Source organism: Stenella coeruleoalba, assembly GCF_951394435.1.
Source record: "Stenella coeruleoalba genome assembly, chromosome: 4".
In the NCBI taxonomy this organism is placed as follows: domain Eukaryota; kingdom Metazoa; phylum Chordata; class Mammalia; order Artiodactyla; family Delphinidae; genus Stenella; species Stenella coeruleoalba.
Genome location: NC_137149.1, coordinates 52844222 through 52868466, shown reverse-complemented (window position 1 = coordinate 52868466; position 24245 = coordinate 52844222). Strand labels below are relative to the sequence as shown.

At 38.1% G+C, this 24245-nt stretch overlaps 1 protein-coding gene across 3 annotated transcripts in view; it reads right to left on the bottom strand.

The window, feature by feature from the left end:
- Positions 1–24245, bottom strand: part of STIM2 (stromal interaction molecule 2) — a 169285-nt gene that overhangs the window by 79458 nt on the left and 65582 nt on the right. For all 3 annotated transcript variants that reach the window (XR_013827958.1, XM_079919372.1, XM_079919373.1), the window contains one exon: positions 23462–23592. Coding sequence is in view for 2 of the 3 variants with exons in the window: in XM_079919372.1 (XP_079775498.1) it covers positions 23462–23592 (131 nt within the window). In the remaining variant the exon portion in view is untranslated. The remainder of the gene's footprint in view (positions 1–23461; positions 23593–24245) is intronic.

Below are 24245 nucleotides of genomic sequence, written 5' to 3'. Positions count from 1 at the left end.
TATGGTGTATCACATTGATTGATTTGCATATACTGAAGAATCCTAATGCATTATATTTTAATAAACACAGAAATTTTAAATTGCATTAAGAGAAAACACAATGAAAGCACAATGCACCAATTATTCATATAAATACTTAATGAGTATCTATTATGAACTAGACTTTGTTCTGAGTTGTGAGAATATACAGTATGAAACAAACAAGGGACTTCCCTGGTGGCGCAGTGGTTAAGAATCCACCTGCCAATGCAGGGGACACAAGTTCGAGCCCTGGTCCGGGAAGATCCCACATGCCGCGGAGCAGCTAAGCCTGTGCGCCACAACTACTGAGCCCACATGCCACAACTACTGAAGCCCACGCCTAGAGCCTGTGCTCTGCAAAAAGAGAAGCCACCACAATGAGAAGCCAACGCACTGCAACAAACATAGCCCCCACTCGCCGAAACTAGAGAAAGCCCTCATGCAGCAACGAACACCCAATGTAGCCAAACATAAATAAAGAAATTTATTTATTTAAAAAAAAAAATTCCTACCCTCAAAGAATATACTTCCTAGCATGGGGAACCCAGAAATTAATAAGTAAAATTAAAAGTATATTGTTACTTGAAACAAGGTTGATTTTTTAAGAATAGAAATATGTAAATATTTGCTTATTATTTTAAAAAAATTAAAGGACAGGTAAACCATAAAGCCGGGGGTGGGGCGCGGGGGGGGAAAGTTTCCTTTAAAGGAAATGGAAGAAATATGATCTATGACACAGAGACAGAAGCTATACTTTTTGCATATACTTTGTTTTACAGATAGAATTGTGGAATCATATAAATGTCTTTTATAATTATTGAAAAAATGAATTTTTAAATGTAACCCCTAAGAATCACAAGTAAAATAAAACAAATGAACCTAACTGTATATCCAGTTAGTAGTATAACAACATAATTAGGAACCATCTTCCAATGATTTTAATCATATATCCCTAGTAGGATATACCCTGTGAACAAAAACAAGAACTAAAAGAAAAAAGGCTTAAACTATTTTTAGTGACCATACCTTGGACTTAATATTAGTATTGTTATCCTGAGACTGTTGGGTACATACTGTGGGATAATTCTAATGAGTAATTATGCTGGTATTGTTAAGCACCAAGAGTATCCTGTGACTGTAGGGGTGAGATCAATAAAGTTAAAAACCCTGTAGTACTAAATCTGAATCTTAAGTATCAAGCTGAATTCATAGTGGGTATCATCTTTAGGGAAAAAAAACACAACAGTAACAATAAAATGTTTCTTGGCTCTGTCCACTGAAAAGACATAGAAACAATGACTAACTCAGCACTGCTAGCATCTTGATTATGGTCTGTCAGATACTGTTTTCCAATAAAAGCAATCAAGTCTTCTAAAAGAAATGGCTAAAGAAAATGGAACTCTGGGGCCAGCTATGTACAAACAGAGCCTGGTACATCTTATTACAGTAGAAAGCAAGAAACCTATCAAAGACTACTCAAGTTGGGTCAAAAGGATCCAATGAAAGCTTAAATAAGCTTCCACTGGCCAAATATGGGACAATTTAAACAACAAAATAGATTAAAAACAACAATAATAGCCTGAAATTCATTTAGATCCATAAGTTCATGATACGACACACACACAGACACCCACACACACACACACACACACACACACACACCCACACACACATACATATATTCTTCTATCTCCTTTGGTAAATCCTTGGAAACCACCTAGTTATTTTGAAAACCTATAAATAAGGGGAAAGAATCAAGGATTTATCCTGCCTTTCCCATAGAAACAGGAAACCCAATAACAGATATACTGAAATTTTTCACTAAAGAAGTATTCCAACTAGTAAGAAAGAAGAATGGCATTAAAATATCGACATTTTGCAGCTCTAATAGATTAATGGATCTCAGATATGATTAGCAACAGTGGATAAAATCACAAAACATTAGAGATGATGCAAATTTTGGGGGGGGGGCCACTCAAGGTTTGTTATATATACTGTTTAAACAGTAATTTCATTGCTAGAAATGAAGATAACTGAGAAGAGATTTGAGTCAAGCAGAAAATTAGGGCTAAATTTTGAACAACTTAAATCTAAGTTTACTATTAAACATCCAAATAAAGATGCTGATGCAGTTGGATATATAAAACCAGAGCTCAGGACTCCAATCAGAAAAAGATATTAGAAAGCCTTGAGATTAGATGAGATCACTAAGGCAGTATAAATAGGCAAAAGGTGTAAAGACTAAGTTCAGGAGCACTTCAACATTAGGAGGGCAGGGAGATGAAGAGGAAATCAGCAAAGAAAGTGAAGAGAAGCAACTAATACAGAAGGAAATAAAGAAAGTGTGGGGAGGAAAAAAAAAAGAAAAAGTGTGGTTTCCTGGAAGCAACTGAAAAACATCATGTTTAAAAATAAAGCATGTTTAGGTCTTCCCTGGTGGCGCAGTGGTTGAGAGTCCGCCTGCTGATGCAGGGGACACGGGTTCGTGCCCCGGTCCGGGAAGATCCCACATGTCACGGAGCGGCTGGGCCCATGAGCCATGGCCGCTGAGCCTGAGCATCCGGAGCCTGTGCTCCACAACGGGAGAGGCCACAGCAGTGAGAGGCCCACGTACCACAAAAAAAATAAAATAAAATAAAAATAAAGCATGTTTAACTTTATCATGATACTGATAAGTGATATAAAGCTTGATAACTGACCACTGCATAGCAACATGAACATCTCTGGTGGGTAAGAGGTAAAAGCTTAAGTGAGTTAAAGAAAGAACAAGATGAGAGAAATAGTACACAAGTCCTTTTGTGGGATCTTGTTGTAAAGGAAGGAGAACGGAATTGGGCAATAACCAAAGGGAAAAGTAGAATCAAGAGAAGTTTTTATTCTCTTGTGTTTATAAGGTGGGAAAGTAACTGCAGGTTTGAGTCAGATGAGAAAAATCCAGTAGAAAAGTGGAAAATATGGTTGTTGAAGAAGAGAGGAAAATTGCTAAAGAGTGGCCAAGAGGAGATGAGATTGAGTGCACAGGTGGAGGAATTCAATTTCTGCAAAGAGCACAAACAGTCAACGCACAGTAATAGGAAAGATATAGAGCTTATGGACATGAATAGAGGTGGATGAGCCCCCAGATGTTATGTGGCTCTGACAATGAGAGAGGAAAAAACTTCCCTACCCCAATCCTAGTATCTTTGGTTAGTTATTCAATCACTGGAATAAGATTTTAAACATACCACAAAGTATGGGAAATAAACTAGCAATGGGAAGTTAAAGGAAAATTACTGACCAATTACACTTAGTAGATTTAAAGCAGCACAAAGATTTCTCTTCATTGTCTTCTACAAAAGAAAGTGGGAGTTTCAAAATCTGAGAAGCAAAATGTTCTGTATCTCAAATGGGGTGGTAAATACATGGGTGTACACATTTGTCAAAATCCATCAAACTGATAGCTAAAATCTCTGCATTAAAATGAATGTAAAACACACCTCAAATATTTAAACCAACAAGAATGTTAGAAAACTCATTGTCTTTTATAGGCACAAGTTTATTCACTAAAAATGTACTTACTTTAAACGTACTGCTCATATCTCAGGATCATTAAGAAAGCCAACCTTTAAGAGATTCCATTAATTTGTCATATACTGTAATTTTTAAATGTCCTTTTCCATCATTTGTTGATTTTTAATTGTTGAAAAGAGAATAGAAGAGGAGCTTAAAATACTTCCATCAGTGAGACTCAGGGTAGTAACTGTAATCCATTTCTTTGAATAAGATAATCCTATACTGGTACTCAAGGAATATTGGCTTGTTAGGCCTCCTTGTTATAGCCTACAGAAGGAGCTTAATTTCCTTCAATCAACACACATATGCTAATGTGGGATAGGGAAGACATAAAGAGTTGGTTGAAAGAAGGAAATAAAATGAAATAAGGGTCAAGCTAAACTATAAGCCAACAAATACCAGAAGGGAAAAACACAGTGCAATGTAAGGGATTACTCTGGCTTAAAAGGATAGAAAAAAATACCAACAAAACCAGGGAAGACTTATATGGACGAAATCATATACACATATTTATTTATTTTTTTATTTTAATTTTTTTATCTTTTTATTTTTTATTTTTATTTATTTATTTATCTATTTATTTTTTTTATTGATTGATCGATTGATTGATTGATTGCTGTGTTGGGTCTTTGTTGCTGCACACGGGCTCTTCTCTAGTTGTGCCCAGCGGGAGCTACTCTTCATTGCGGTGCACAAGCTTCTCACTGAGGTGGCTTCTCTTGTTGCGGAGCACGGGCTCTAGGTGCACCACCTTCAGTAGTTGTGGCTCGCGGGCTCTAGAGTACAGGCTCAGTAGTTGTGGTGCACGGGCTTAGTTGTTCCGCAGCACGTGCCGACGCAGGGGACACGGGTTCGTGCCCCAGTCCGGGAAGATCCCACATGCCGCAGAGTGGCTGGGCCCGTGAGCCATGGCCGCTGAGCCTGCGCGTCCAGAGCCTGTGCTCCGCAACGGGAGAGACCACAACAGTGAGAGGCCCGCATACCGCACCAAAAAAAAAAAAAAAAAAAAAAAAAGAAGGAGAATGGCATAACCCCGAGTGTGACACTTGAGATCCTCAGTCTTCAACTTGGTCTTCTCCCTTAGGGAACAGGAAAAGCTCACAAAATAGCAACCGATCTTTTCAAAGCTATTCCTAGTCTTCCCTGCCTGCACTGAATGGTCATTTATAAAAGAAAGATGAATCTGTGGCAGACTTACAGCCCATCTGGAACCTCTCTTCTTACAGCATTCTAGGTTCCATACAAAAAATGATGTCACCTGACCTGCTCTAGCTGCGCTATTTGTAAATGGATTATCTCCTGAGATTAGTGGATTAAAAGGCAGAAAATAGGATGGGAAGCCACAGGTCTGATCTGACTGAACTCATGACCACAGCCGAGCACTTGAAAAGAACTTTGGGATAAGACTGTAAACAAAAGTCCGCCAAGCTATGAGCCTTACAGCTACAACAGTTCCGAGGCCAGAAACCAGAAACAATACCTGGGCCTCCCCCACTGTACCCTCCTAGGGGTTCATCATCAAAATGCAGGCCCAGGAATCAGTGTTTCATTTGTAACCAACCGGTACACCAGAAAAAAGATTGTCCTCAAAGGTTTTATGCAAATTCTTCATCACCAGCTTCAATGCCCCCATGCGTACTCCAGAAGGAAGGCCCCCTATGGACCCCTCCTAGAACTGACAAGACTCTGGAATTCTCCAGTAAACTGCTACCAGTAATTCCTGTAGACAGCTGAGAAAAAACTAAAATTAAAATAGATGGAAAACCTTGCCAAATTCTGGTAGATACTGGAGCTACACTCTCTACTTTAAACCCTAGTCTCATAGAACAACAAATAACTCAGAGTGAAAAAGAAGTTTCTACAGTGGGTGTATCTAATAAAACCCAAAGAGAGTTACTCTCAATCAGTACAGACGCCTCTGGGACCTTTCCCTGAAAAACATTCCTTTTTTTGCTATGTGATACAGCTCCAATTAATCTATTCAGTAAAAACTCCCTTTCTAAATTAAAAGGGCTAATACGTTTTGCCTCCAATGGAGACCTCACCTTAGAATTTCCTGACCAATCTGCACCTGATCTTTTATGTTCCTTACTATCTGTCCTTGATACGGAAGAGAAAGAATTCCAGCAAAAAGCCCTAAGTTAATCAAGGTTAACAAAAAAATCTGTGGGCTACCTCCAATACTGACACTAGAAGAATAAAAGTGTAGAACCTATAAAAATTCAGATACACATATATCTAAATCTCTTTCCAAATTGCCTCAATATCCATTAAAGCCCAAGGCCATACAAGGCCTCACACCAATAATAGAAGACCCAATCACTCCAGGGCTAATCATTCCCTGAACCAGCCCCTGTAACACACAGATCTTGCCAGTCTGTAAAACTAACAGGCAGGGATGGTTATAAGCCCATGACTTGACAGCTATTAATAAGAAAGCTATTCCCCATTTCCCAGTTGTTCCAAACTCAAACACCCTTTTGTCACAAGTTCCACCTGACTCAAAATGGTTGACTGTTGAGAACCTACGTTCACCCTTCTTCAGCACCCCTGTAGACTCCACTCTAACAGTCAATAACTATTTGCCTTCACTTGGAACAATCAACAATATACCTGGACAGTCATACCTCAAGGATTCACTAAGGTCCCTTCTCATTTCTCCCAAGTGCCCCACCAAAATTTAAGTACCCTCCAGTTCACCAGGAAATCAACCCTTCTACAGTATGTAGATGACCTCTTTTTATGTTCAGTCACCAAAGAGGCATCCATAAAGGATTCCATGAATTTGCTGCAACAGCTGAAAACAAAGTCTCTGAGGAAAAATTACAATTATCTTTAGACACTGTTCATCACCTAGGTCATAATCTAAGCACTAAAGGAATCTAGCTATCTCCAAAAAGAATTAAATTAATCCAAGAATTTCCTAGGCCCACAGCTAAGCGACAGCTTCATGGATTCCAAGGTCTGTCCAGCTAATGTAGACTATGGGTTCCTAATTCTTCTCTATCAGCTTCTCCACTCTATGAACTTACTAAAAATTCAGCTCCTGAACCCCTTCTTTGGGAAGATAACAAGAACAAGCCTTCCTAAGACTTAAACAAGGGCTGCAAGAGCTACCTGCCCTAAGGTTATCAGACTGTTCAAAGCCTTTCAACTTATTTGTGCATGAACAATATAACCAAGCCCTGGGATGCTCATGGGAGACCACAGCAATAAACACAGGCCTATTGCCTATTATAGCATAGAACTCGATTCAGCTGTTTGTGCCTATCCCAGCTGCCTTAAGGCTACAGGCTACAGCTGCAGCTGCAAAGTTAGTAGAAGCCTCAGAAGCCTAGGAAATGATATTTACTTACAAACTCCACATGCTGTCCAAAGTCTTCTTAATTCTGAATTGACTAAGCATTTCTCTGCAAGCAGTCTAACCTCTTATGAGAGTCTTCTGCTTTCATCACCTAATGTGTTTCTTAAACGTTGCAATGTTCCTTAATTCTGCTTCATTACTACCCCGCCTGATCAGAGTGAATCCCATGACTGTGAGATAATAACATCCCATCTCATGACACCAATTTATGAGATGCCCCTTTGACTAATCCTCATCTAATTTTGTTTGTTGATAGGTCATACTGTAGAAATGAAAATGGGAATTTCCCAGCTGGCTCTGCTGTTACTACTTGACATGAGCTACTTGAGAGGTGAAACCTCCCACAAGCTAAATCAGCCCAACAAGCAGAGCTCCATGCCCTTACCAGAGAATGCCAATTATCAGAAGGACAAATTGTTAATATTTATACTGACAGCTGATGTGCTTGGGGTCATCTATGATTTGGGGATGTCATGGAAATAAAGGGGCTTTCTTACATCTACTGAGACTCCAATCAAAAATGGACAATACATGGACTTCCCTGGTGGCGCAGTGGTTAAGAATCCGCCTGCCAATGCAGGGGACACGGGTTCGAGCCCTGCTCCGGGAAGATCCCACCTGCCGCGGAGCAACTAAGCCCCTGTGCCACAACTACTGAAGCCCGTGCACCTAGAGCCCGTGCTCCGCAACAAGAGAAGCCACTGACTGCAATGAGAAGCCCGCGCACCACAACGAAGTGTAACCCCCCCGCTCACGGCAACTAGAGAAAGCCCGCGCGCAGCAGTGAAGACCCAACTCAGCCAAAAATAAATAAATAAATAAATTTACTTTTTTTAAAAAAGGACAACACGTAAATGTCCTTCTTACTACCATTCTCTTACTTTCTGAAACTGTATCAGAACTGAGGCTCACACCAAAACGACTGAACCTGGCTATCAGGGAAATGCCCTGGCTGACCTTCCTGCACAGACAGCAGCAACGGAATCTACAGACTGCAGCACATGTGGATAAAGTCCATTCTGCTTCTGCAAAAGCTGACCCCTTGCTGCCATACTTCTGCCATCCTGATGTCATTGCAACATGGCAACAATCTGCTCCTGAATCAGAGAAACCACAATGGGCAAATAATGGTTGCAAATTAAATGACTAGTTGGGGCTATGGAAACCCAAGATGGCCGCTTGGTTCTTCTGGCTCCCTGGCAAACCCCATCTTTCAGTTTTTACATTCCTTTACCCACCACGGTGCAATTAAGATGACTCAAATTATGAATAAACATGAGTGAGGACAATTCTGTAAAACTATGAAAACAGTTTACCACAAAGGTCTGACCTGTCAGATCTGCATCCTGGGAAAACTATTTTTGTTTCCAGAGGCTTCAAACCTCATCCCTCTGGACCCTTGGAGCACCTGCAACTGGACTTCATTCAACTGCACCTCGAATGAGTTATCAATATGTTCTTGTTATTTTATGTATGTTTTCTGACTGGTTTGAAGTCTTCCTTTGCCACACGGCTAATGCCCTCACAGTGGCAAAGAAACTGTTAGAAAACGTGTCTCGCATTTGGGTATACCTTCCACAACCTCCAGTAATTAGGGAACCCACTTCACTGGGCAAATCATACAAGCCTTAATGAAAACATTGCAAAACTTGCTGAAACTACTGGTCTCCCTTGGCCTAAGGTACTGCCTCGTGGTCTTGCTGACTGTTTGCAGTACTCCTTTTAGGAAACAACCTCACTCCACATGAGCTACTGGTATACAACTTTTTGATCCCTTGTTATCACATGCTAATATGACTACCTAATGTAAGTCTTTAATGTCTTATGCTAAAGCCTGTTATCAACAGGTTAAAAAAGCTTTCCCAGATCCCAATTCAAAGGATCCTGTTGGTCACAGTCTGAAGCCTGGTGATCGGGTATTCTGGAAATGTCATCAACCCTTGAGCCCCATTGGAATGGATCTTACCAAGTGCTTCTGACCACTAACATTACTATGAAACTAGAAGGCATTAAAACTTGGGTACACATTTCACAGCTGAAGAAGGCTCCACTGGACATCTGGTCCTGTACAAACACTAGAAACCTCCAAATCAAACTGACTAGGAAGAGAAGTAGCCAACATCGAAGTAGACTGCTTCCACCCAAGATGCTGGGTCAAGACTTCATGCTTTAGCTAAACATGAAACACTTTCTTCTTCTCTTTCTTTCCTTTACTCTGGCATTGGCCTGGGAAGATAATGTCTCATCTGTATCTCCCAAGCCACTGCTAAGAGAGGTAACCTTTCAAACTGCTAGATTTCTTATCAAATACTCCAATTTATCCATGATGCTAGAGACCCCCTGGTCCTCCCTGTGACCAATTTTTCTTCTATTCCCAATGTCACCATAAACTATAAAAAAGGAAGGAAGGGAGGGAGGGAAGAACGAACAAACAAATGAACTACAGTCAAACTCCGTTGGAAGTCACTTACAGAGTCCCGACTTTTATAGCAAGAACATCCATTGCCTTGTTTTAACCTTTCTCCAATTATAACTGTACTTTCCCAATTAGACACAAATGCCTACATAAATCATGGTACATTTGTACCTCACATTCTTATGATTATATCTAAATTGGATCTGCCCCCAATCATGAAAAGATCTCACCAGCAGCACCCATCTTTGCAAGGAATTTATAACTTTTTTTTTTTTTTAATTTCAGGCTAGGAGATTTACTTTCCAAATGCACTGAAAACCTAACTGACCCATGGCTTGGAAGAGGCAAATCCAACCATCCCTGTGAATGAACCCACTAACAGTACCAGCTTAGCGGGAATAGTTTGTGCCCTGACAGGATTTATCTTTGTCTATGGTGGTTATCATTCTCCTTGGACCTATTTATGCCTAGATGGCTGGCACATAACTGAGCAATGCCTCTTAGGTGATCTAACTGTATTCCTAACTGCCCACAAAGTGAGACACCTCATTGGTCAACTCCTCTGAATTTATATCAGCAAGTTAGAAGGGACCTAACAGGAGGCATTCATGATTCAGGATTTGCTTCCTTTGGCAGGTCCCTACTTCCCTGGTTAGGAGTAGAGCCCATAAGCCCAGGTACTCAAGTAAACAAATGAGGTTATGATCAGGAACCCCTCCTTAATTCTTGAAGATATTACAGAATCTGCTGCAAAAGCAATAGTTGTCCAACAAAAATCCTCAACTCTCTGGCCAAAGTTGTTCTTGGTAATGGGATAGCCCTTGATTATCTTTTAGCTGAGCAAGAAGGTGCCTGTGCTGTGGCCAACACCACCTGCTGCACCTGGATTAACACTTCTGAGGAAGCTGAAACTCAGTTATGTAAGATCACTGAACAAGCCACTTGGCTTGAGAAAGTGACTCCTTCAACAGGGTCTTTCTTTGACTTTGAGTGGTTTTGGTCTTGGGGACCATGGCTCCAAAAGGCACTCCAGGTATTAAGAATTTTCCTGCTTATAATAACCACAATAGTCTCCCTGGTATGCTGTATTCTCTCAAAAGCTTTAAGTGCATGTTTGCAGCCCCTAACCACCAAACAAATGATCTCCCTAAGACTGGAATATCAGAAAGGAATGAAGAGAATGACCAGCTTAAAAAACGTGAACCTGAAGTCATGACCTGTGAATACCACACAGAGGATCAGTAAAAACTGCAAGAACTTCAGAGCAGTAGCTGGCAGTGGCACTAATGCCTTAAATTTTGATCATACCTCTCAGGCTGAGAGTCATGATCAAAAGGGGGGAACTGTTAAAAACAGGACAACAGGCCCATAATGGAGTCACTTACGGTAAGCCCCACGTCACCAAACCAAGACAATACTTAATTTAATTACAGTTTTGGCCTCTCCCAAGAATGGAACCTTAAACCAGTCAATCAGAAATCACTTGGTCAGCACTACTGAGGTAAGCTGCCCGACAGACCCACAACTGTCCCCTAAAGGAAGGTTACCTTGACACAACCAATCCGCTTCTTTCTTCTGCTCCCTTCTGCCTAGCAGGCTGAACACTGAACAGGTCCATAGGAAAAGTCAGACTAAATTCTTCAGATATGAAAATTAGGGAAAGCCAGAAAACTTACTTCTAAAAAAAAGTAATTGTAAAGATCAATGAAAGGGTCAATGAGTATTATTTTAAGTTAATAAAGAAATACTGTTAAGTTATAGTATTTCTAAAGAAAAGAGAGACAAGACAAAATCACTTAACTCTAAGAAAAAGGAAGAGAAAAATGCCCGAATCTCTGTCATGTTACTAGAAAACAAACTATACCATGTAAAAAGACTAAGACGATAAACTAAACTGAAATAGATCCAGCCGAGCTTTACTAACAGAACAAACCTTGGCATAAACTTAGATCAATTTAATAACAACTTAGTAAAGGAGCAAAACAAAGATAAAGATAAGCAGTACAATAGAAAGCAGACTGAGATAAGACACATAGTAAGGTAATTATACAGCCCCATTTGCCAGGGTTACTCCTCATTTACACCTGTTGTCCTGGTATAATTACTAATAGCACCCTCTTTCACTCTCAAAAGTATTCCTGTTTGGATGATGAATTATATGGTCATCCTATCTATAATAACAATATAAGGCAGATGGAGTTAATGTTATAGTGAAGGTACAATTTTATTTTCATTTGTGAAATGGGAATAAATACGTTCTGTACCCAACCAAACTCAGAGACCTTTTACAATATGAAACAATATGTTAAGTGTGCTAAACTCTCAAAAAAAAAAAAAGAATTACATAAATGCAATGCCATGCTGTGATCCTAAAAATGCCCAGGAAAGGAGGGGGAGGAAAGGGCAGGACTGGCAGTCCGGTCGGGCTGGAACCGAAGGAGTACACATGCAGGTCCTGATGCACACTCCCATGCTTCTGCTCCCTTCCAGCCTATAACGGTATTTAATACGAAACTCTTTGTAAGGTAAATTAAAAATTAATGGAACAGGAATGGGAAATGGTATTTTTTAATGATTATTATTTGGTATGACTAAGAAAAGCAGATATAATTTGGAGGAAGGGGCTAAAATATGTACCAGTTGAAGCAGGGGTTGTGGTAATTCCCAGAAAGAGGCAAAAGGTCTTGGGTTGAATGTTTCATGGCCATAAAATAACTCAGAAGTTTTTGGCTCTTTATAGACAGAACTCATAACCATAGACTACTCATTCCCAGTTAAGCCAGTTGCGTTTAAGAGCATTATTTGCTATTTGAAACACATCTTTCTACAGAAACTGTTGTATTTAAGTTCCTATAACAAAAGCCTAATATTTAACCTATATATAACTGAACTATATAGTACCAACGGTGCTCTCGAATGACCTGTGACTAAGGAATCATCAAGAAGAGATTGAAGAGGTAGAGGTGAGACAGTCTGGATGGTAAGAAAAGAGAAAGTCTTCTGGTTTCTACGGTGGTTGCTTTGAAGGAGACAGAGGTATATGAATTGAAATACTCTAGAATTAGTTCTTATCAAATATCTATAAAGAGAAAGATAACAACAGCAGGTGGTAAATGAATTGGAAAAGAAAGAGATAGAGGAGGAAGTCTAGTAAATAGGTACTATAATTGTCAAGGGAAGACATAAGAGCCCAGGTACTCAAGTAAATAAATGCTGAGGCAGGATAGAAAATCTAGAACTTAAGAAATATTCTAGTTATGCTTATATAACTATAAAATGAGATATTTTCTTAAGATACATCCCATTAATTCATACAGTAGTTCTTAACCATTCTAGGCTACAGAACCATCTTACTTTAACAAAAGCAAAGAATCTTCTATCCAGAAAAATACACATATAGCCCTGCTTTATAGTAACTGCAAGTCCATGACCTCTTTAAGGTGGAACTTGGCCACTGTGAAATCACAAAGTACAGGGGCAGGAAAAAATGTCTTTTGCAAGACCATCACAATAGCCAAATATAATGCCTGAGATTATAAAAACTGTTACAAAAGTATAGCGCAAAAACAGCTGTTAAAATTTATTAAAGTACAAAGCAGGCATCAGAATCATGGAAGGACTTGTTAAAACAGATTTCTGGGCCCCACCCCCAAGTTTCTGATTTAGTAGGGCTGAGAGGGGGCCTAACGATTCTAACAAGTTGCTGCTTGTCCCAGAAGCACACTTTGATTTATTCCTTAGAGCAATCTTTCAAAACTATACCAACTTCTTTTTCTTCCACTTCTCTCCCTTGAGGCCCAAAGATTTGGCTGCAGTAATCCACTTTGTCTTACGGGTTCACTGCCTTTCTTTTCTCATTCTGTAGGCTAAATGCGAACAAAGTATTGAATGGAAGAGTGCCCCAACCTTATTTCTGCCTTACTTCTAAAACATGTATACAGCCTCCACGTTATTTTGAATAGCTCCAGCCATAGTTAAGAACATGCAAACAGAGAAGAGGTAATAAGCAAAGTGACAAACAGATATAAGCAAAGTGACAAACAGATATTAACAGATTTTGATCAAAATACTGTACACAAACCCCAGGAGATGACTTCCTCCTAGGTAAAAGAAGGATGTTTCTTTTCTTTTCTTTTTTTAATTTTGGCTGCGTTGGGTCTTCGTTGCTGCACGCGGGCTTTCTCTAGCTGCAGCGAGCGGGGGCTACTCTTCGTGCGCAGGTTTCTCATTGCAGTGGCTTCTCTTGTTACAGAGCATGGGCTCTAGGCATGCACGTTTCAGTAGTTGTGGCTCATGGGCTCTAGAGCGCAGGCTCAGTAGTTGTGGCGCACGGGCTTAGTTGCTCCGCGGCGTGCGGGATCTTCCCGGACCAGGGCTCGAACCCGTGTCCCCTGCGCATTGGCAGGCAGATTCTTAACCACTGCGCCACCAGGGAAGCCCGAGAAGGATGTTTCTTGCACAGACTCCTATTTAAAGGTGTTCAAAATCATTACTTCTTTTATGAGCTCTACAGATCAATAATTAGACACATTCCAAATAAAAATTAAATTTAAAAATTAATTTTTTTAATTTAGAATTTGCAGCTAAAATAAAAAATCATAGGCAAATGTACAGAAAAAGGTATTTTTCAAACAAAGGAAATAAAGTGTAGATTTTAATCATTTCTTCTCTCATCAAAATGATATCTAAATTTTCTGCCTCAGTCATTCCCTACCTTTTTTTCTAAATTAGTATAAATGAGTGTGACTTTTCCTCTATTCTTACAATATCATTTCTTCTAGATATCACAGTATCAGAGCTAATGTCAGTCATGAAAGGCAGAGTGGTCATCATAAGAATATCAGTAATTGATGTGCCGTATAGTAGAGACCTGTATACAATAAATGTGGAAATTAGAGAAGAATATTAACATTATCAGTGTTTCTGGAAATTGCTTTTTTGAAAAATTCTCACAGTTGCCTGTTCTTATAAAAATGGAATGAAGCCTATGTGTCTAATAACAGACCTTGCTTTACAATTCATTACAGCGGTGGTCTCCAAATTCGGTTGCCCAGACCCCATAGGGATGTACAGTCTAATCCACTTTAGAGGGAGAAAACATTAGAACTTCCATTTATATTTAATTTTATCTCATTTTTAATTTATATTTTCATGAACATTTTAAAAAGACATAACACTGGTATAACAGAATGTATATATAATAAAAATATTTTTATATACACATACTACTTATATACAACTATTTATTTATAAATTGTATTGGGGAGGGCATAATGATGGAGATTAATGATATATATTAACATAGAAAAGCAACACAGACTAGAAATCAAGACCATGGGTTCAGTCTGTTCTATCATTTATAAGCTGGTGACCCTGGGCATTTGCCTCATCTCTCTAAGCCTATTCCTTATCTGCAAATAGATAATTATGGTATATTCTTAGTTCACAGGGTTGCTATGAGGAGTCCATTCCATAGTGTATGCAAAGTGCTTACAGTGTGGAACAAACAGTAAATGCTAAATAAATGTTTTCTGTTATTTTAGTATATAAATCCATAAATACAAGTTTGAGAAGTCCTCTAGTAACAAAACTAAATTAATTCATCATTTCCCAGTTTTGGCCACTAACCCTTTTTTCTATGGAATAACTATCAACATTCTCTGCTATTCTAGTTGTATGCTTATTGCTATTATTTTCCAGAAAGAATTAAAGCCTGCTTTTACGGCATCAAGTTTTTAACTAATTAAACTATGAAAATTTCAGTATACAGGAAAATACCTCAATAATTATAATTTAACAGCAAGAATTCTTTAGCACCTACTCTCTTCACCTTACCTTTGCCCTGCCTGTCCTTTCAGGTGAACGCCAAGTGATCCTTCAGTCAAATAAGTTGTACCGGTACATTTGTGCATGTAAAGTACTACTCAGTAGATAACTTTAATCAAATTTAACATGCTTTAAAATGTTAGACATATCCTAATACAAAGATAAACATGAAAAGTCTTATTGTGGGTCACTTCCAAAGCAAAGCCTTTTGAAGGAAGTCATATAACTTTACTGCTTTTATACTTTATAATTCCATGGCTTGAGAATTTCCCATCAAATCTCTCTAGCAGAGTACAAAAACAAACCACGATAAGCAGCCTCTAAAATGGCTCATAGGAAGAGTTCTAAAAGGTAAATAAAATGAGATAACAAGACAAAAATAAACAAATAAAATAAAATGGCTCATAATGATCCCCACATCCTCTTATTTGTGCTCCTGTGTTAACTGCCTCCCCTTGAGTATCAGCTGGACCTAGCAACTCACTTCCAACAAACAGAATATGGCAAAAAGTGATGAAACAGGACTCCCAAGATGAGGTTACAAAAAGACTTTGACTTCCATGTTGTCCTTTCCCTCTCTCTCTCTCTCTCTCTCTCTCTCTCTCTCTCTCTCCCTCCCTCCCTCCCTCCCTCCCCCGACTTTCTCTCTCCCACCCCCATGCTCCCCCCACCCCCTTCAGCCCCTCTCATTCAGGGAAGACCACTGCCCTATGGACAGGGGCATGTGGCAGGGGACCGACATCTGCAACCAGCAACCAGTGAGGACCTGTGGAGCCAACAGCCACATGAGTAGGCCTTGAAGTGAATCCTCCCCAAATCAGGCCTTGAGATGACTGCAATACCAGTTGACATCTTAACCGCAGCTAGTGAGAGGCCCAGAGTCGCAAGAGTCAGCTAAGCTGCTCCTGGATTTCGAACCCACGGAAACCATGAGATGATAAAACCGTGAGTGGCTTAGTAAACCACTAAGTTGGGAAGAATTTGTTACACAATAATTGATAACTAATATCTAAGTTGAAATTTTAACTTAGAAAACTTCAGTAAAGAACAGACGCAGTTATTCCTTTAGAAACAATACTCCACGTAATTCAAAACTCAGCGATCCTTTTTTAAAATGTATTTTCTCCTATTTTTTTCTAACCCTACCTTTGCCTATTTTCTTAAGTGACTCTCCTTGTTTCAGACAGATTCATCTGTGTGGTTAAAACTAAGTTTTCTGAGAAGTGTACCGAGAAATGATGACAAAGGTGTTTTTCAGGCAGAATAGCTAATATAAGAAAAACAAATACCAGGTACAACCAGATTTTTCACATAAGTTGGCCTTAAAGTTGGTTTTATATACATATGTATACATATGTATAACAAACAACTGATAACAAACACTCTAAAATGTATGTTTTATATACATATGTATACATATGTATAACAAACAACTGATAACAAACACTCTAAAACTATTTGGAATCACATAAATGAACGGGAAGAATGGATAAAAAGGGGGAAAAAGTAGAAAAAGGGGAAGAAACCTTTTAAAATATAAAAGAAAAAGGGGGAAAAATAAAAACAGAAAACAAGGTTCATACACACTAGGAACTATAATAAAACTTCCAGTCATGAAGTAGGCAATAACCATGTCAGTTCTCACTGCCTCCTACTGCTGTGCTCAGGGCCACAAAACCATTCAATACTCTCATTTAAATTATTGGCTAATCAAGTACCTACACTGTCCAAAATATCTTCAATATTGACAGAACAGGCAAACTTAACTGTAATCAATAACTCAATCTAAGCAGGTCACAAATTCAGCATACACTGACATCTAATCTTCTAGATCTTGCGTCAGAAGACAATGACCTAGAGAGCAAAAGCTGCATATCCTGTTCCTAATCTGAAACACCCCTAGGCCTCCAATTTCAATTGTAGAATAGCTCTGGAAAATTGCCAGATATTTATTCTCTTACTTGTCCAAGCACTGCAAACAGTACACACTTTGTTACCTTCTTAATGAGGCCTGCCATGACCATCCTATTTAAAATTACAGCCATCCATTATCTACATGTCCTGATCCCCCTTCCCCTGCTTATTTAGTTTTTTGTTTAGTCTTGCTTTGTTTAGTCTTGTTTTGTTTAGTCTTGTTTAGTTTTGTTTTGTTTAGTCACAAGCCCCATCAGAATGTTAGCCTAAGGGCTTCAAGATTTATATGCGATTTTGTCTGTTTTTTTCCTGATATATTTCAAGATCTATTTGAGTATCTGGCATGGAATAGATCCTCAAATATTAGCTCAATATCAAATGAATGAATAAACTAGAAAAGTAAATGCTTTCTCATATGACCAAAAGCAATAGGTACTAAAGAGAAAAAAATTAAGCTTCCAACCAGCATTTTCAAATGCTAAATATTTTGCTAAAATTTTTAAAAAGCAATATTTCCATTCAAAAATCACAAGAAATTAAGTATTTTTAAATTTCTAAGGTTTCCTATTAAATTCATGAAGTTTCCTAATGATGGCTACTAGAGACCTATAACAGTATTAATATTCACTTCTTTAAAAAAAAGACACTTTAACAAGAAATACAAATCAAGATGTAGCAATAATGAACTGAAGGCACCAAACTGGTCCAAAAACTACAGAATTAAAAACCCATTCTCTTGGGCTTCCCTGGTGGCGCAGTGGTTGGGAGTCTGCCTGCCGATGCAGGGGACGCAGGTTCGTGCCCCGGTCCAGGAAGATCCCACATGCCGCGGAGCGGCTGGGCCCGTGAGCCATGGCCAATGAGCCTGCGCGTCCGGAGCCTGTGCTCCGCAACGGGAGAGGCCACAACAGTGAGAGGCCCGCATACCACAAAAAAAAAAAAAAAAAGAAAAAACCCATTCTCTTAAAGCCTGCAACACACTATAGTCTCTAAGATCAGTCCTGTCCAATATAAATAGTGATCTACATATGTGATTAAAAATTTCCTAGGAGTCACATTAAAAAGTAAAAACAAGTGAAATTAATTTTATATTATATTTCATGTAATCCAGTATGCCCATAATATAATCATTTCCAACATGTAATCAATATTTCAATATTTATGTAAATCTTCAAAATTTGAAGTGCATTTTACACATATAACACACCTCAATTTTAAGTGCTCAATAGACAAATATAGCTAGTAGCTACCATACTGTACAATGGATTTCTAGATTTTTGGGGGTACTAATAAAACACAGAAGCATACTATATTTGCTTTTAAATATTCATATTAAAAGAAATACAGAGAGAAAGATATCTTCTGTTTTTAAACATTCAAGTTCACCTATTATACTGATAGAATTCTAAGTTCTTTTAACATAAGTTTTACTTTTTAACAAAGTTATTATTTTTTTATTACAAAATATTTGGAATTCCACTAAAATTTAAGACTCAATAAGAATTCCATTGAAGTATAAATTATACAGCCATGCGTGATTACTTTGTTTGGCACAGTGATAATGATAATATTTCACACATCTGAGCATTTACTATCTGATGATGAGATAAAAAGATTAAAATAACTTGTAATTCTAGGAATTATTATGCAATCAAATACATTCAAATCGGCTGTCAAATATCTGCATAAGCTTACTTAATACCTCTCTGTCTATATATTATACACAATTGCAACAGATCCTTCTCTTGAAGGTATTTTTAATAATTAAAAAATATGAATTTTTGCTATTTTTCCATATTTAAATATTTTTTAAATTGTGATATAATAAGAAATATATTTGGTCTTTATCCCTGGTTCCTAGAACAGAGCTCTTAAAAGTCTTAGAATTTCCTCAGCGATAGTGTCCTTTCCTCCTTTAATCACCCCTGAGTTCATGCTAATGAGATGACTAAGGGAGGGGCCCCTAAATAGCCTCAGGATGGGGCTGATCATGAGAAAGACCAAGTGATCAGAGAACGGGAAATTTCAGTCCCAGCTACCTGACCTCTGGGAAAACTGAGCTCTGTAAAAACTCTTGAACTTAGAGATTCAGAAAGCTTCCAGGTTGGTGAATATATCAAGGTGTGGGAGGTGCTGGGAGGGCGGCATGCCCAGAGAGGGCATGGAAGCTCCATGCGCCTTCTACCATACCTTGTCCTATACATATACAGCACTTGGCTGTTCCAGAGTTATATCCTTTTTAATAAACCAGTAAACATAAGTAAAGTGTTCTCCTGAGTTCTGTGAGCCATTCCAGCAAATTTTCCTTTTTTTTAACTGAAGTACAGTTGATGTACAATATTATATAAGTTACAGGTGTACAATATGGTGATTTGTAAAGGTTATACTCTATAATTAGTATGAAATATTGGCTATATTCCCTGTGTTGTACAGTAGCTTATTTATTTTATATATAATAGCTTGTACCTCTTAATCTCCTACCCCTATAATGCCCCTCCCCTCTTCCCTCTCCCCACTGGTAACCACTAGTTTGTTCTCTATATCTGTGAGTCTGCTTCTTTTTTGTATTATTCACTAGTTTATTTTTTAGATTCCACATATAAGTGCTATCAAACAGTATTTTTCTTTCTCTGTCTGGCTTATTTCACTTAGCCTAACACTCCTCCAAGTCTATCCATGTTGCTACAAATGGCAAAATTTCATTCTTTTTATGGCTGAGTAGTATTCCACTGTATTTATGTACCACATCTTCTTTACCCACTCATCTGCTGATGGATGCTTAGGTTGCTTCCATATCTTGGCAATTGTAAACAATGCTGCTATGAACACTGGGGTGCATGTATCTTTTTGAATTTGTGTTTTTTTGTTTTTTTCAGATACATACCCAGCAAATGTTCAAACCTGAGGAAGGAGCCATGGGAACCCCAGATTTATCGCCAGTCAGTCAGAAGTTCAAAAACATAACCAGAGACTTGTGACTGGGATCTGAGGTAAGGGCAGTATTATGAGACTGAGCCCTTTAACTTGTGGGATCAGGGAGAGAGCGTCAGAATTGAATTGAATTGTTGGAAATGCAGTTGGTGTTGGAAAACTGAAGAACTGGTTGGTGTCAGAAAACACCCCAGAGTAGTAATATTTATAACTTGATATATCAATTAATAACAAAAGTAATTTTATTAAGTAGATTTTTAATATTTGATAATCAAAATCTTAAGCAACTATATTAGCAACTAAGTAAACAATTTAGACAATCTTGGGAGGATTAGAAAGAACAATTCATCACTAATAATTCAGAGTATTACTTCTAAAAAGTAGTTTTATAGCTTGATTTTATTGTGTGTATGTGTGTGTTTGTACTGGAAGAAAGAGAAGGAATGGTGATGATGTTGAGAGAATGAATTACTCAGTATAATAAAGTGACCCTCAATAAATGACAACAACTTTGTTATATTCCAGCAAGTAAAATTCCTAATAATCATCAACTTCATTTCATTTACTCTACTTTACGACCAACAGAATATATTTACATACTTCAAATACTTTTTAAGTTGGAAACAATGTAAAATAGGACTATCCTGTCATCTGCAGTTCCAAAAATGAAAGAAATAAATTTGACTACTTTGAACTGAAAGCCATGATTTTGGTATTAATAGAACTGAACTCTAATTAAAATGATTTAACCACAATGAGAAGAGATTATCTCTCAGTAAGCATGAATCAGCTGATGCAGAGATAGTAAAAAAAAAAAAAAGACTAAAGAGTTAATATCTGATCTAATAAGTACTAAGAAATCACTGTTAAATTTCTTAGCTAGAGAAAGACACTCTCAAAAGTGATATGCATGATGATTAGAGAGGAAAAAATTAGAGGTAATAATCTAGGCATAAGATAATAAATACCTAGATTAAAATGGAATAAGTAAATAACTAAAACAGGTAAATGAAAAAGGACTAAATTCTAAGAACACAAAATTTTATTTATAGCAGGGGTTGGCACACTACAGACTGATGGCTGTCTTTGCAAACAAAGTTTTATTGGAACACAGCCATGACCATTAGTTCATATACTGTCTAAGGCTGCTGGGCACTACAATGGGAGAGTTAAGTAGATCCAACAGAGATCATGCAGCTCACACAAATCTAAACTATTTGCTAGCTGGCCTATATTCGTCTCCTATGGCTGCTGTAACAAAGTACCATAAACTGAGTGGCTTAAAATAACAGAAATTTATTCTTTCACAGTCTGGAGGCTATAAATCTAAATAAAGTGTCAGCAGGGCCATGCTCTCTGAAAGGCTCTAAGGGAGAATCTGTTTCATGCCTTTCTCTTGGCTTTTGGTGTCACCAGCAATCCTTGTCATTCCTTGACTTGTCGCTGCATAACTCCAATCTCTGCATCCACTGTCACATGATCATCTTCTCCCCTGTGTCTGTCTGTCCACATGGTGTTCTCCTCTCTTACAAGGACACCAGTCATATTGGATTAAGAGCCCATGTTACTCCAATATACACTCCTCTTAAATAACTACATCTGAAATGAACCTATTTCCAGATAAGGTCACATTATGAGGTACTGGGGGTTAGGACTTCAAAATATTTTTTGGGGGGGGGACATATTTCAACGCATAATTTGGCCCTTTACAGAAAAAGTCTGCCAACTCCTAATTTAAAAGAGTAAAAACTGGTACTTCCTTAGTGGCACAGCAGTTAAGAATCCACCTGCCAATGCAAGGGACACAGTTCAAGCCCTGGTCCAGGAAGATACCACATGCCACAGAGCAACGAAGTCCATGCACCACAACCACTAAGCCTGCGCTCTAGAGCCCGTGAGCCGCGAGCCACAACTACTGAGCCCATGTGCCACAACTACTGAAGCCCGCGCACCTAGAGCCCGTGCTCTGCAACAACAGAAGCCACCGCAATGAGAAGCCCGTGCACTGCAATGAAGAGTAGCCCCCACTCGCCACAACTAGAGAAAGCCTGCACATAGCAACAAAGACCCAAAGCAGCCAAAAATTTAAAATAAATAAAATAAACTTTAAAAAAATTAAATAAAAGAGTAAAAACTGAGGAGAAGTAGGTCCACAATTGCCATTGAACAGTGAGGGATTTCAAAGAGAGATCTGGGATTTTGCTTTAGATAAACTAAGCTGAAAACAAGAGCCCTCAAAAGATGTCAGGCAGAAAGCAATATATGTACGTCAGAATCTGGACTGGCTTAGAGATGGAGGCATCAGGAGTAACCTGAAAGTGGATGAGCATTCTCAAGGTAAATGTTTTATACAGCAAGTCAAAAATCGATCTTTAGAGAATGTTTCTGTTACATAACAATGTGATTAGACAAAAATGTGATGAGAGGATGTCACTGTTATACAACATTAGATAATAATGTAGAAAATAGTGTAATTTAGTATCATGTAAACTAAAAGAGAAGCATCTCAACAGTGACAAATACAACAAAAAGAGTGAAAAGAACTAAAAACTGACTGGGGAATTTGGTTAGAATGAGACCAGAGTCAAATAAAGAACACAACCTCTAAGAAGAAAACTAAAAGGGACAATAGACAGGGGTAAGATGAGAATGCTTAAGAAATAAAGTACTATTTATTTGTACGGTGAGTACAGTAGATTAGGACATTGGTGACCCCCAGTAAACCACATCTCCTGGTATTCATATCCTTGTATAATCCTTTCCAACACAGACTCTGAGTTCAGCCAAATAACTTGCTTTAAGACAATTTGATATTAACAGGCATTGGCAAGCAGGGGCATGATAAGCACTTTCACATGGGAACTTGTTCTCTTGGAACACTGCCACCTGGAAGCTGGCTGCCATGCTGTAAGGAAGCTTGAGCTAGACTCCTGAATGATGAGAGACTGGATGGAGAGAGACTCTGATGGAAAAGAGGTCATCTGAGATATTCCAGCCCAGCAGAGCTGGCAACTGAATGCAACTGCCACAGTGACCTCAGGCCATAACTACGGGAACAGAAAAAGTGCTCAGCAAAGCCCAGTCAACCCAGAGAATCAGGAGAAATAACAAAATGTTGTTTTAGGCCACTAAATTTTGTGGTGGTTTGTAAAGCAGCAATAGATAACTGACATAGTCAGAATAGGATATATGTTTGAGAAACCCAAGTACACAGAGTGGGAATTCTTATAAAACTGAGAAGACCTGTATAGATGTGAAAAAAAAGAAAAAAGAAAAACCATGTAAATACAAAGGGTAAAATTAAAATGTGAAGAGAAAAACTAAAGATGATGAAGATGAAGGAGTTCAGTCATACAAGGAATAATGGGAAAATTTAAGACTAAAAACTTGGTCATTCTGTTTTAAGAGAATACCAGGGAAAAAGGGTTTCCACCTACTTCATCACTTTCATCTACTTCAATTCCACCATCTTTGTCATCATCCATTTGTTTATGTATTGTTTGAAGAGCTTCCAGACTAAATCTATCTTCTTCTGTGAAGCATGGTGGACTCAGTGACATGCAGGGATCTGAAATAGAACAAAGGGCAATTACTAACTTGCAATCCCCAAACACAAGCTATAGTCAAGAGAATGTAATTTAAAACAAAACCAACAAATTAAATTTCAGACTAAGTCAAACTAAGAGGCTTTAAGAAGTCTAGTAGGGTATTCTTCACATCAAAAGTATAATATATGAACACACTGACTAAAAATAAATAATTCAATTTAATTGATATTAGTCAACTAAAACCAGTACTAAATTCAGGTTGTCTACATTCTTCTTATCCAGATCATTATATTTATAAATTATTCCTCCCCCAAAACAGATAAACTCTCTCTTTTAAAAAAAGGAAAAAAAAACTAAACATCACAGAGTACAAGGTGCTATTTTTATATAGTCCAGTTTAAAATGTAAGTCCTAGGGAAACATCACAAAGAATACAAGAAAAAGAAATGCAGACTATTCACATGATCCTTAGACATTTTTTAATCATTTTTCTATCTAACAGAATCCAAGAGTCCACTGTATGACTTTTAAAATAAAATGTATAACTTCTTAGATTCAACAAAGAAAAACTGAATTTTTAAAAATCTTGTTCTTCATGTTTTTCTTAACATATGTTTATTGGCTAAACCTTTTCCTATGGAAAATGAGTGAATCCTCACATCTAGGTTGTCAA